Here is a 13,676-nt window from a genome sequence, read left to right on the forward strand (position 1 = left end):
GTCTCCGTCGCGACTTTTCGAGTGTCACCCACCGCCCGGGCAGCACGTGACCGGGAGATCGCGGCAAAGCTCTCTTGAGCGGCGATTTGCCGGACAACATTACAGCACTTGTGGATCTACGCCATTTGCTTACGGGCATCTGCGATATTGTCAGTGCGTTCACCATGGTTGTTGAAGAGCAGCGATATATCCACGAGGATCTGGAACGGCTAGAGCAAGCTATTGCTGACCGTGTCGTTGAAGACCCTCGTAGCGTAAGTGGTTAGCCGAGTTTCTGGTCTCTATACCCATCGCTAACTCTTGTCTACTGCTTAGATTCGCGATCGCCTGGCAAGGGACCATGAAGTAGCTCACTTCTTGAACCGCATCGAGGAACAGTCAATTCGCCTGATCGATATATACAAAGATGCGGATGGTGCACGCGAAAAGGAAATCCAGTCCATTTCCACTGGAGACCAGTTCGAGGAATTTTACAAGCAGCTAGAAGAAATCAAGGACTTCCACCGCCGGTATCCCAATGAGCCCGTGGAGAACCTTGAACGGGCTTACAAACGCCGCCAACCAGGAGAGAGCGAAGCGGGTGGGATGGATATAGATAATATGTTTACCGGTGAAGAAGGCTTTGGTCAGTTCTTAGATCTTACGAAATTGCATGACCAATATCTAAACCTCCCCGGTGTGAAGAGGTTAACGTATGTGCAATACCTCGACGTGTTCGATGCTTTTACGCCACCACAGATGTCTATCAAGCGCTCCAACAAGTTGTCTGATAGGTACTTCCGATATGTGGGAGAGCTTGCAGGCTATCTAGAAGAACTCATCAAGAAGGTCCGACCGTTGCAAGATCTGGGCAAGTTATTTGCTAGCTTTGATGCGCAGTTCGAACAACAGTGGACGATGAACGGAGTCCCTGGATGGACGGAGGAAAAAACAGAGAACGATACTCAAGGGCCAAGAACAGAGGGCTCTGGAGAAGGTATCTGGTGCACCGACTGTGAAAAGGAATTCAAGAATGAAAACGTCTACAAGAACCACTTAACGGGCAAGAAACATATCCGGGCTGCTCAGGCCAAGAAGGCTAATGGTGATTCCGGTGAGAAACCGGCCACGCCAGCTGGAGGTGCAGCTTCAGTCACTCATCGTCTGAAAGAGCGTGCGGTGGCAGAGCGTGAGCATCGCGTTCGATCTCTAGCAAACGCACTTGCCGTTGAACGACAAGCTACTCGTATCAACGTGGAGCGAAAGCAGGGCATGACAGAACGAGAACGCCAGATGGAACTTGAGGCATTGCTTGCTGAGTCTGAAAACCCTGGTGAGGCACGTGGAGCCGATCAATCGGATGATGAAGGCGAAGATCGAATCTATAACCCGCTCAAGCTTCCACTTGCTTGGGACGGCAAGCCTATACCTTATTGGCTCTACAAACTGCACGGCCTGGGAGTCGAGTACCCCTGTGAGATTTGCGGTAACTTTGTATATATGGGTCGCCGCGCATTTGACAAGCACTTCTCAGAAGCCCTTCATATCTTTGGTCTAAAGTGCCTTGGGATCACGTCGAACACGAACCTGTTTCGCGAAATCACCCAGATCGAGGACGCCATACGACTATGGGAAAAGCTTGAGCATGACCGCAAAAAAGAGCGGGATAACCGAGACAATGTGGTGCAGATGGAGGACGCCGAGGGCAATGTGATGCCGGAGAGGATCTATCTGGAGTATGTTTACCCTTGATACCCATTGACCAATAGAGACGATGCTAACAATTCGCAGTCTTCAAAAGCAGGGTATTCTGTGAACACTGCTGTCCTTTGCAATTTGCCATACATCTTTACTCATCTGTCCTCGTGTTTCAGGTTTAAAAGCTCGGAGTTTTGGCGGTGTTCTTCCCTTATTTGCACGGGGTTGTGTTTGTTGGGTTGTCTATTGGTTGGGAATAAAGAACTGTGTCAGCATTATACAGTCGTGCGCCTCCTTTATTGTACCAAATAACGCAATACTATCATCAGACAAGCGTAGAATGTCTCCACTACCCAATACAGGCAAACTTGTCACATTCTTTTTCTGGTTCGATCACGTGTTTTCGCGATCCATGGGCGTGATCCACTGAGAATCTCTTGTCTCGCGTCAACCGGTCACATCATCTGTTCCTCACTCTTTCCCGGATAGTTGTGTTTGGCTAAGTACTGTATTCTTCAAACTGGAATGGACCAAACGGCATTAGAATGGACCATTCCAGGTAATACATTGGATTTCCCGAAGTTCCAACTATAAAAAAAAGTATTAGGATTTCTTCATATATGGGTTTCAAATTCCGGTTCGTGTGCGATTTGCTCTCTTCTCTGGAGAACAACAGAATTGCAAAGGCTGCGACGGAGGCCAAGAACACAGATCCAGATGCTCGGGTCGTGAGCCGATGGTTCACCCAACATGGGAAGCGACTGCGCAACAAAGACACGGACACATTGGCGGTCTTGTTCTGTATATTCCCGGAGAAGCGGACAGACAGAGTTTATTATTTACAAGACACATCCCTTGCGAGAGTTATTGGTCGATGCCTCCTTCTCGGGTCCTCTCGCCGAGAGGAACTTGAACGATGGCGCCTCTCTGGTGGCGTAGATCTGGGACAATGCGTGGAGAATGTGATGAAACAGGCTGAAAACCATATCATCAATGGTTTGGAAGTCACTGTGGAAGAGATTGACGCTGTGCTTAACAGTATCGCATCCCGGTGCAAATTCTCTGGTCCTCGAGTGCGAAGGCAGCGAGCGGCGGTTGATGTAGAAGAGGCGCTTTCTCCGATATACCGACGACTGAGCAGCAGAGATGCCAAATGGCTGACTCGAATGATACTAAAGAGTTACCTTCCCATCGTTGTGCCTGCGAAGCTGACATTAAAAAGCTTTCATTTTCTGCTTCCACATCTGCTTCGTTTCCAAGACTCATTCGAGGCAGCTTTGAAAACGCTTGCTTCGAAACCAATCTGCCATTTCCCCCCTCACCCTGAACCTTGGCTGGCCAAGGATTTGGGTATAATAGCTATGGAACACTTGCATCCAGGGATTGGCGTTAAAATTGGACGGCCAGACTACTACAAAGCTCGAAGTATGAAGCACTGCTGCCAAATGATTGGTACTCGCCGAATGAGTATAGAGAGAAAGTATGATGGTGAATACTGTCAGGTGCACATCGATCTCTCGAATCATCCTAATGCCATACAAATATTTTCTAAAAGTGGTAAAGACTCCACTGCGGATAAGTCGGGGATCCATCAAGTCATTCATGACTCCTTGAGAATACACAAACCTGGATGCAAATTCAAGCAGCGATGCATTCTGGAGGGTGAACTTCTTGTGTGGAGTGATAAGCACCAAAAGATTATGGGTTTTCACAAGTTGCGTAAATTCATATCCCGATCAGGTACCTTTATTGGGACTGAGAACGATTCTCCGTGAGTGACTCGAATTGACCTCTCTTTACTTTCAATGTCTAACTTGCTACAGACCACAGCCCTATGAGCATTTGATGATAGTCTTCTTTGATATTCTACTACTTGATAATGATGTTTGCTTGCGAAAGCCCCATCGGGAAAGACGGCTGTTACTCAAAGATGTAGTGCAAGTAACCGATGGTCGGGCCGATATCTCTGAACAACGAGTACTGGATTTTGCTCATTCTGGCAGTCAGGCGCGACTTGAAGCTACCTTTGCAAAAGCTGTCGCGGAGCGATGGGAAGGACTCGTCTTGAAAGGCTGCGAAGACCCTTATTTCAACATGTTCTCCGATGAAGGAAATGACTTCTGTGGCCGCTGGATTAAGTTCAAAAAAGATTATATTCCAGGCTTGGGCGATACAGTGGACTTGGCTCTAATCGGTGGATCATACAATTCACGGGATGCCGCGGCACTAAAAGAAGTGAATAAACTGCTATGGACACAATTTTTTGTTGGATGTCTCGTGAACAAAGAAGCTTTCCTGCAATCCAAGGCGAAACCCAGGTTTCGAGTCATTGATGTGATAGGTCCCAGTTGTATGAGCGCGAAAAACTTGCAAATCCTCAATCGATTCGGCGAGTACAGTGCTTGTGATCCGGATTCAGGTCATGGATTTGATATAGAATCCGGAAACACTAGTTTTCCCAGCATGAAGGTCGTATACAGGACACCAATTGTTGTTGAAATGCTAGGTAGTGGGTTCGAAAGACCGTCAGGAGCTAGATACTACGCTCTTCGATTTTCGCGAATCATAAAAATCCACTGGGATAGGTCGTTTGAGGAAGCAGCTTCATTCACGGAATTGCAGCTTCTAGCTGAAGATGCCCGATCAGTTCCCGACGACTTAATACAGGAAGAAAATGAGTGGATTAAGCGTCTTAAACTTGGAAGTGGTTTGTCTACATACGTAGTTGATCGATCACAGAGCATGCTATCAACTTCTAGCTCGTCTTCCCAGTCAACAGCAGGCATAGCCAGTGGATGGAAGTTGAACGAGCAACATCCTACCGTGGTGTGCAACCCTAAGATGCCTAGAGAGGCCGCTTCTGGCGCCATCGTTAGACAATTTCCACGACATGACAATCAGCGTTCATCTACGCCTCATATTCCGATTTACGTTGATGAGTCGATTGCACCAAGTCCATCATCCGGTATCTCTAATATCGACGGCCATTTGCTCACCAGCAATGAGAATCTATCATCCAATCAAATTAGACGCCAAGGGAAAAATTCTACACTTGCAACTATGCCCGATATGAATCCGCAGTCCATCGAACAAATCCCACAGTCCAAATGTAGCAACCACTTGGGCAACTCCAATGTATCAGATAAAGTTGAGCCTTCATGTACCTCAATAACCAAGTCCAGTACTATTGAGAACGAAATAAATAATAGCAGGTCACGTACCACCCATGCCTCTCACAGTCGCCAAAACAAGTGTCAGTCACCGTTGAAAGCCATTTCAGTATATTTCGACGACAATCGGTATGGACTGACAGAATGCACGAGCCTCGCTAACACGCTTTCTCCTACCTACACTTTGGACAGTTTCTTACATGCATTATGTTCTCAATACTACAGAACACAGATCTCAAACTCTGATCCTTTTTCTGCCTCGCGAGATACGTCTCTAGGTCTTTTATTCATAGACCATAACCAAACCTTCCTAGGAGAATTTCTCCTAGACCTAAGCAAGAGAATCACGCAACAATTTCAATTCGCACGACCAAACTGTCCATTGAACGGAAAAGTCTTCGTTCTTGACTCGAAGCTTCTCAGACTTGGGGTCAATGCAGACGACACAAGATTCCGTCTTCGTGAAACTTGGTCAAACATTGGGAAAGAATACTTCTATGCCTGCGTTGCATGGGACTCTCTTAGTCGCTCAGGAGGCGTACCTGGAAGGATTGACGAGGTTCCTTGTACGACAATGAATGGCACCCATACCAGTAAGCAGAATATCATAGCTGCTCCAGGGCCAAAGACCACCCCAGAGATTTCTATCACTTTTGATAGGAACCAGTTGTGTTGGTTGGGAGAATTCACGTCCGTTGAACCGGTAATTCATCACCGGATGGATTTGTGATTCTCCACTTACCTTCTTGTATATACTAATGTTTTCGGGTTTGTCTACATTGTGGTATATAGTTAGCTTAGTAGTCTAGCGAATCTAATCTCTAGTGTACTTCGAGTTAACCATTTTATATGTTTTTATGAATTATACAGTTACATAGTTCCAGTTTAATAGTATACAGCCTTCCATATAGTGTCCGGATTGACAAGTAGTCCCATTGGTATCACCCTATAACACTGGGAACCATAACCCTATAGTAATTTTTTGAAAGAGGCCATCAAACAGATCCTTCAAAGGCATTGAGGCCAAAAAAGGAAAAGAAAAGAAAAGAAAAGAAAAGAAAAAAAGAAAAAGGCAGGCATAGAGAAGACATTAGACCATGACCATCCCACAAGAAACGCCTCGCTAGCCCATACCAAGAAAAATGCTTGAAAACAAACCTAGAACTAGAGCCCTCACTCACCACCTTCGCGTCTAGCTCGAACATCTCTCATTAAAGCCTTTGCTTCTTCGACTTCCACACCATCTTGACACAACTCACCGGCCAGTTGATCGGCTCGTTCGAGGTCCCCGGTGCGCAACGACCACCGAGCAAGCCATAATCGGGCCTTGGACGTCGTAGCCGTGACGCCTGTCCCATGCCATGTGTCTTCTTCGTCATTGTTTTGGCTATCCATTGACGAGAAGTGTCGAGCACGACGGAAACTCGAATGTCCCTCGCCGGTAGATTGCTCGTCGTCATTTTCGTTCTCGCGTTCATTATCCGAGGATTCAGACTCTTCTTCCATGGGTATCTGGCCTGATTCCTGCTGTAAAGTGAGTTCCATGTAAGCGGCAGCTTCATCTTCTTCACCGAGCCTTTCATAGAGTGTAGCAATTTGGTGTAGTGTCTCCGGGTCGAGTATCTTGCGACCGGATCCACTCACTTGGGAGGTGTTCTCCTCTGCATAATAGGAGCCGGCGACTAGGGCGCGTTTCAACGCCTTGATGCTTTGCTCGACACGACCCATTTTGGCGTAGCAGGATCCGACTGCCTGCCACATCTTGGGGTCGTAGGGTCGTAGGGCGGCGGCACGTTGATAGTAGAATAATGCGTAGAAAGACATGTCGAGTACTTCGTATGCCTGGCCTAGTCCGTACCAGGCACGGTAGTCTTTGCGGTTGACGTCAACCGCTCGGCGGTAGGATTCAATCGCCGCGTGAGTATTTTTCATCTCAATGTATTCGTGGCCCATGAGGGTCCATGCGGAGAGGAAGTTTCGGTCGAGAGTAAGAGCACGGCGGAAGTACATGACGGCCTTTTCATGTTCGGATTTGAGGGAGTAGTAATTCCCTACCACGCAGCACGTTTCGGGGCGGAATTTGTCCGTTGCGGTTGCTACTTGTGCGACGAAAGCGAGCTGGGGACGTGCCCCCATGACATATAAGATATTGGAATAATGGTCGAGACTGTCGAGACGGTGGGGTGATGTGACTAAGATGTCTGTGAATATGCGCGAGGCTTCCTCAAAGTCTGGACTGGTGAGTACAGGGTATCTTATATATCAGTTAGGGAAGGTACCTTTCGAATGGTAGTAAAGCAGCGCCCTCTGGGTCTTCAGAAAGGCGCTGGTGGGGAAGATTGTTTCCAGGTCGGACAAAGCTCGGTAGGTTTCCTCCGTTGCTTGATACAGTTCCTGGCTGCAATACACATGGAATATGAGCGTCATGATATTCTGGGGTGAAATGTCGATCACTTGTTTCAACTGTTGAAGCATTAGCGATTTGTCTGTCGATCAACCAGATCTCTCCAAAAGCAACACGCACATCTTCGGTACTGGCAAGTAAATCATTTAGCTCCTGCCAAGCTCCCCAGTGGAACGGATTCAAATGAACACTCCTCATGAGCCACTTCTTGGCCTCTTCTTCGTTCCGCCCCTTGAGAAGGATAACGCCATAGAGATACTCCAGCCAGCCCTGGCTGCTGTCTTCTAGTCCGTTCTCCCGGCGCTCAGTCAACCATCCCTCTAATCCTCGCGCTAAATCGGGCAGTTCGCGATTCGCTGTGGTTCCGCCATCCGCAGGACCCAGGACCATTTCTGTTTCTTCATCCTTGCGTTTTTCCCCAGCCAAATACTTGGCGTACAAGGCAAGAAATAGGGCCTTTTGGCTGAGCTTAGGGTACGGGTTGCGAGTTGCGTTATGATCCTTGACGCCTGCATAGGGAGATGCTTTGCTTTTTCCCTTCTGGGGCGTTAAGGACGGCCTCGATTTAGGATTATGCGGCGACGAAGTGGAAAGTGGCACAGTTGGAATTGTGGGAGGAAGAAACACCGCCGCACAGCGGTCGTACTCACGTGTGTCAAAGTAGGACTTTGCTAACAGATACTTGTAGGATTCCTGGGCCTCGAGTGTAGCTTCGATAGGATCCTGGGTGCGGAGATACGGGTTCGGCGGACTCGGAGGCGCATCGGCGATGTCCATGGGGGACTCAGGATCCGTGTCATACCGGTCAATAGGGAGTATGGAATCAAGCATCTCCGCGGCCCTGAATTGAATAAAAAGTTCATAGGTCAACTGATAAATTCAAAGGGAAAGAAGCTCAGTGGTGTGATCCGTACCATTTCGCGGACTGGTATAAACAGCGCTCGGAACACTTGATGGCCGCATCTTCCAGGCGGAACTTGAGGTCCTGGATATTATCCTCGGTGAATTGAGCCGCCATGATGAATAACGGCCTTCGACAACTCTTTTGGTGCTGGGAGAGGCAAGCTCAAGACGCTCGAATGGCGAAGAATGGATGGAGGGCGCCGATTGCCTGATTGGGGGACGGCAAACAAACAAACAGAGCAAATGCTGCAAACAGAGGGGCACAACTGAGTTGCTCGATTGGGAAGGCCGTCTATTAGTATTATTCTCCTCCTCTCGTTCTCTCCTCCCTCATTGCCAGACCGGTCTCCAATCGTGCTGTACCATTCATTCACTACGACGTTCTCCCAGCATGGCATCCACTACTGACCGCGCTGCCTTTGAGGCCGTCTTCCCTTCATTGGCCCAGGATATCCTTGCGCACGCGAAGAAATACAATCTCCCTGACAATGCCCTGGAGTGGTTTGAAAAGGTACGGCATCTCTGCTTCAATGCACCTGCCAAGTGTCTCCGTGTGTAATGCTAACGGAACCCATAACACCATCTAGGCCCTCAATGTCAACGTCCCCGGTGGCAAGCTCAACCGCGGACTCTCCGTGCCCGACACCGGTCTCGCTCTTCTGAACAAGCCCCTGACCGAAGAACAGTTCAAGCACCTCAGCATCCTGGGCTGGCTCACCGAGCTGTTGCAGGCTTTTTTCCTCGTCAGTGATGACATTATGGACAGTTCGATCACTCGCCGTGGTCAACCGTGCTGGTATCGCCACCAGGGAGTCGGTTTGATCGCCATCAACGACGCTTTTATGCTGGAATCATCCATCTTCGTGCTTTTGCGCAAGCACTTCCGTTCCCACCCTGCCTACATCGACCTAGTGGAGCTCTTCCAGGAGGTCACCTGGCAAACGGAGTTGGGTCAACTCTGTGACTTGATCACCGCTCCTGAGGACAACGTTAACCTCGACAACTTCTCCCTCGAGAAGTACATGTTCATCGTCACCTACAAGACCGCTTACTACAGCTTCTATCTCCCTGTCGCCCTGGCGCTGCACTACCTCCAGCTTGCCACTCCCGACAACCTTCGTCAAGCCCATGATATCCTCATTCCCCTGGGCCAGTACTTCCAGGTACAGGATGACTACCTCGATGCCTACGGTGACCCCTCCTTCATCGGCAAGATTGGTACCGATATTCAGGATAATAAGTGCTCGTGGCTGGTGAACCAGGCCCTCCAACGCTGTACCGATGAGCAGCGCAAGACCCTGGACGAAGCCTACGGTCGGAAGAACAGTGAATTGGAGGCCAAGGTCAAGCGGATTTACTTGGAGCTGGACCTGGAGAAAGTTTACAAGGAGTACGAGGAGAAAACAGTCAGTGGGCTGCGCAACAAGATCGCCGCTGTGGATGAGTCGGAGGGCCTGAAAAAGGAAGTCTTTGAGGCTTTCCTGGCCAAGATCTATAAGCGTTCCAAATAAATAATACCACCCCGTAATTTTCCTTTTTGACCTCGCGGTTTCCTAAATCATCCCTCACATACCCCTTTCTTACCTTCTACTTTTTCATATTTCTTTTACTATGTTTCTTTTGTGCAGGTTAATACCAGTCACATACCACTCATAGCGATAGATTGCAGTGCCAATTGCTTGAGATAAACATGTACGTGTATGGTTTGTTGTTGTACATGACATTCAATTGAACATATTCATGGACCCTTTGCCGTTTATTGTCCGGTCATCTTTTCAGCCCAAAACCCCCTTAATATATGCTGATCCTTATGATACATCCTTGGTATGCACTTCACATTCCTTATACTCCGGCTAGAGGCACCACCCCGATAAGTATATTAAAATCCATGCAAACCTGGGGATGCTTTAGACACCATAATATTTTATTTTCCCAGGCAGTATGCATCGTACTCTCGTCGATGTGTCTATTCTGGAGATTGCTGGAGAATAACGAAGACCAGGTGGAATATGGCGTCAGGGGATTGGAAAGCACGCCTGTGGAGCCCTACTGCGTGCAAAGTACGGAGTACAGAGTAGATCCATCACTTAATTATAGGCTTATACTACTATCAGCTATGTGCCAAGAGCATAGTCGATAGTCGGAGGATCGTCCAGTGGATTATAAAGTAGTTGATCTGGTTGTAGCTTTTATCCGATCTAACCAATTGCACCTGTTTTTTCGGTTTCTTGAGAAATCGGATTCTCCGGAGTAGAGTCTTAGGCCCGATGAATCATAGTCAGTACTAAGTAGTGGAACAAAATGCTGATGCCTTCTGGCTTCGACCCACGATGCCAATGTTCCACAATTTTCCACTCGATGACAGATTAGACAAGTGGGACTGGGCGCAATAGTCGCTGGCTATTTTGGATACTTCAATGCACAGATATGAAAATCAGCCTGCACGAACCAGTCCCTCTTTCCATCAAGCCAGTCGTGTCGCCTCCCCCTCTTCTTTCTTGTCATTGATGCTGCCACATCTATAAATAGTGCCCGACGGTATATCTTGTCAGCGTTGGACGACGATGCTGAGCGATCGATACGCTGCCATTCTGGTGTTCGTATGCAGTTTTGCCCAGGCGGACCATGGCCCATTTATCCAGTCGAGTGAGTACGCCGAGGGTAAATTTGGGGCCTGGCCTACGGAGACGTATCGTTCGACTTCGATTGTCGGTCCCGCCTTGAACTATCTCGAGTCCAGTCCCCAATGTAAAGATGGACAGTATACGTTTGTTGCGCCCCGGGGGTTGGGGGTCGCAACTCCAGGACCAACGATTATCGACCAGGATGGACACCTGGTCTGGAGCAAAAACTACGGTCAGACTTACAATCTGAACATGTACCAATTCAAAGGCCAGTCGTATCTGACCTTCTGGTTGGGAAATGACGCCGTTGCGGGCCATGGTGAAGGGGTATACTACATGGTAAGATTTTTCCTCTCAACAACTCACAATGTACCTCACTCTAAACCTCCAAATCTAGCTGGACTCATCCTACGAAGAAGCATACAAGATCCAGGGTGCCAACGCACTCCCTGCAGATCTTCATGAATTCCACATCACGGTCGATGAGACCGCAGTTTTCACCATCTACGAGGTCCGACGGGCTGATCTTCGCTCTGTCGAGGACGGTCCCGAAGACGGGTGGATCTATGATGGCACCTTCCAGGAAGTCGACGTCGAGACAGGCGAGTTGCTATTTCAATGGCGCGCATCGGAGCACTTCAATTTCACCGAGGTGTACCGCGGACGCGAAGGAGCCGGCGAGTCGAAAGTCTCTCCCTGGGACTTCTTCCACATCAATAGCGTCGACAAGGACGCTAACGGCAACTTTCTCATCTCCGCCCGCTACACAAACTCTCTCATCTATATCGACGGTCGATCCGGGTCCATCATCTGGAGACTTGGAGGCAAACATAATTCCTTCCAAGACCTTTCGGATGGCAAAGCCACCAACATCGCCTGGCAGCATCACGCTCGCTTTCATGAAAATGGCTCCGCCATTACTCTCTTCGACAATGCCTCGCGCGGCGAGGGTGCCCCTTCCCTAACCAGTCGCGGGCTCTACCTTGACATCAACACCGAAAAAATGACCGTCGCCGTGCGACACGAGTACTGTAATCCCCATTCCATCAGCAGCCAGTCGCAGGGGTCCCTCCAGGTGCTCGACACCGGTAACGTCCTCGTTGGATATGGCTACAACGCCGCCTGGACTGAGTACAGTATCCACGGCGATGTTCTCTGCCACGTCCACTTCGGTCCCGAGACCGATTTCGGTAGAGGAGATATCACCTCCTACCGCGTCTTCAAACACCCATGGGTCGGTCGCCCACGTACTCGTCCTGACATCGCCGTGTATGCCTACGAAGCAGCCGTCAGCTGGAATGGTGCGACGGAGGTGGCAGCCTGGGTTCTTCAGGGGATCAATCCCGAAAGCAACACCGGCGAAGATGACGACGACGGCGATGCAACCAGCAACCGATTCAGGTTTCTGGCAGCTGTGCCGAAAAGTGGTTTCGAAACCATAATCCCCATCCCGTTTCACGTAGAGAAACAATCCGTGAGGGTCGTGGGTGTCAACGCAACCGGCCACGTCCTGGGGGCAAGCCAGTACGTCGACTGGGATCCAGCGTCTCCTGAAGCGGTTGTGATGAACGGTGTCGAAGAAAAAAAGGACAATAAAGCGCGATCGACAGCCCTGCGTTCTTTCGTCTTCTTCGTTCTCGGCTTCTTCTCGGCTGTTGTGCTGGCGGCTGGCGCATGGGCTGTCTATCGCTGTTGTGTTTTGTCAGCTGTCGCTACTCGTAAGAGCCGGGCTCGTGGGGATTGGATCCCAATTGAAAATGACGGGTTTATTAGTGACGAGTATCTGAGTGATGGGGACATGAGCGATGATATTGAATTCTCGCTGCTAGGGAACCCGCGGCTGGCTTCGTATGAGAATCTTGGTCAGGAATTTGATCGTATTTGACGGTTAAGCGGTTAGTTTGGTTCTGTATATATTGATGTGTTTCCACTATAAATATTATTCTAGATCTAGTTAATACTGTACGATATACTTATAATGGTACTTAATTCTCTTCAACTACCCTCGTTCCTGGATGAGTCTGAGCTTTTCGGAATGCCACCTGGACACGTTTGTTTCCATTTAGCTGTAGCGATGGGCCAAAGAATGATGGAGCAAAAGCGTAATGACGTAAAAGAGAATCTCAATAATAGTTTCGGACTAGAGAAGTCCTAGTGGCGCCGAAGGGTCCAGTGGGATGTCCAGTACTCTGTCAGGATTGGACGCAAGTCTCGGGGCGGGGAGACAGCAAGAGAGTCATGTTGATGTGGCCGATGCACCGGCAGGCTAGAACAGACTCTCCAATAAAACAGCCAGATGATTTTCGTGCTGGAGTTCCCTCCCAAGGTGCCGGTGACTCGTAGAACTACTGTGTAAGGAGATGATGATGTTGAGGGTGGGGAATTGCCGGCCGATCTCGTTCTGGTGAGGTTCCCTGTGACTCAACCTATTTATTGGCAGTCTTTCTGCCCCTCCAAACCCCTCTTTTTCTCTCCCTTCATCCATACTCTCCCTTACAGTCTCCTTCGCCCTTTCGATCAACTTCGATCCATCGCCTTCATTGCCAATTCGTCTGGTACGGCTCAACATGAGGCTGCGCATTCAGGATGAATACCTGGGTCTTTTCGCTAGGGGTATTCACGGTCAAGGTATCGTACAAAGCGTAGAAAACGGTCTCTGCTTGCGTATGACAGGTGTTCGACTTGGAGGTCCTGCTCCCATAGCCCGGTTATGGGTCCATTTTCTGGCTCCATATATGGTCACAGTTCGTCCTTTGACGGTGTATCAGGACGGGCCGACGGTGCCGATGCATGTGGGAGCAAGAACCCAGTCGTTCTGAGATTATACTGTCATAACTTGATCTAGATAATACTAGCGAAAGGACATGCGTGGCATTGATTGTTCCCCATTCCCTTCTA

The 13,676-nt window shown here is 49.1% G+C and overlaps 5 protein-coding genes across 5 annotated transcripts; 4 read left to right on the top strand and 1 right to left on the bottom strand.

Annotated features, from left to right (window-relative positions):
* Positions 1 to 164: 164 nt before the first annotated feature.
* Positions 165 to 1,795, top strand: ATNIH1004_009689 (SF3a splicing factor complex subunit PRP9; the record flags this gene model as incomplete). Its single annotated transcript, XM_033574272.1, has 3 exons — positions 165 to 254; positions 316 to 1,715; positions 1,771 to 1,795. 3 exons carry the CDS (start codon positions 165 to 167, stop codon positions 1,793 to 1,795), a joined length of 1,515 nt encoding a protein of 504 aa, XP_033422290.1.
* A 502-nt stretch (positions 1,796 to 2,297) lies between these two features.
* On the top strand, positions 2,298 to 4,465 carry ATNIH1004_009690 (ATP dependent DNA ligase domain protein; the record flags this gene model as incomplete). The annotated part of the gene is made up of 3 exons (XM_033574273.1): positions 2,298 to 3,448; positions 3,501 to 4,384; positions 4,437 to 4,465. 3 exons carry the CDS (start codon positions 2,298 to 2,300, stop codon positions 4,463 to 4,465), a joined length of 2,064 nt encoding a protein of 687 aa, XP_033422291.1.
* A 1,555-nt stretch (positions 4,466 to 6,020) lies between these two features.
* On the bottom strand, positions 6,021 to 8,269 carry CDC23 (anaphase promoting complex subunit CDC23; the record flags this gene model as incomplete). Its single annotated transcript, XM_033574274.1, has 4 exons — positions 6,021 to 7,078; positions 7,127 to 7,310; positions 7,372 to 8,092; positions 8,166 to 8,269. The coding sequence occupies 4 exons, from the start codon at positions 8,267 to 8,269 to the stop codon at positions 6,021 to 6,023; spliced, it is 2,067 nt and encodes a 688-aa protein (XP_033422292.1).
* A 276-nt stretch (positions 8,270 to 8,545) lies between these two features.
* On the top strand, positions 8,546 to 9,665 carry erg20 (bifunctional (2E,6E)-farnesyl diphosphate synthase/dimethylallyltranstransferase; the record flags this gene model as incomplete). Its single annotated transcript, XM_033574275.1, has 2 exons — positions 8,546 to 8,665; positions 8,742 to 9,665. The coding sequence occupies 2 exons, from the start codon at positions 8,546 to 8,548 to the stop codon at positions 9,663 to 9,665; spliced, it is 1,044 nt and encodes a 347-aa protein (XP_033422293.1).
* Positions 9,666 to 10,718: 1,053 nt separating this feature from the next.
* On the top strand, positions 10,719 to 12,663 carry ATNIH1004_009693 (arylsulfotransferase family protein; the record flags this gene model as incomplete). The annotated part of the gene is made up of 2 exons (XM_033574276.1): positions 10,719 to 11,117; positions 11,176 to 12,663. 2 exons carry the CDS (start codon positions 10,719 to 10,721, stop codon positions 12,661 to 12,663), a joined length of 1,887 nt encoding a protein of 628 aa, XP_033422294.1.
* Positions 12,664 to 13,676: the final 1,013 nt, after the last annotated feature.

This window comes from Aspergillus tanneri (assembly GCF_003426965.1).
Source record: "Aspergillus tanneri strain NIH1004 chromosome Unknown AapTan_5_pilon_pilon_pilon, whole genome shotgun sequence".
Taxonomy (NCBI): Eukaryota; Fungi; Ascomycota; class Eurotiomycetes; order Eurotiales; family Aspergillaceae; genus Aspergillus; species Aspergillus tanneri.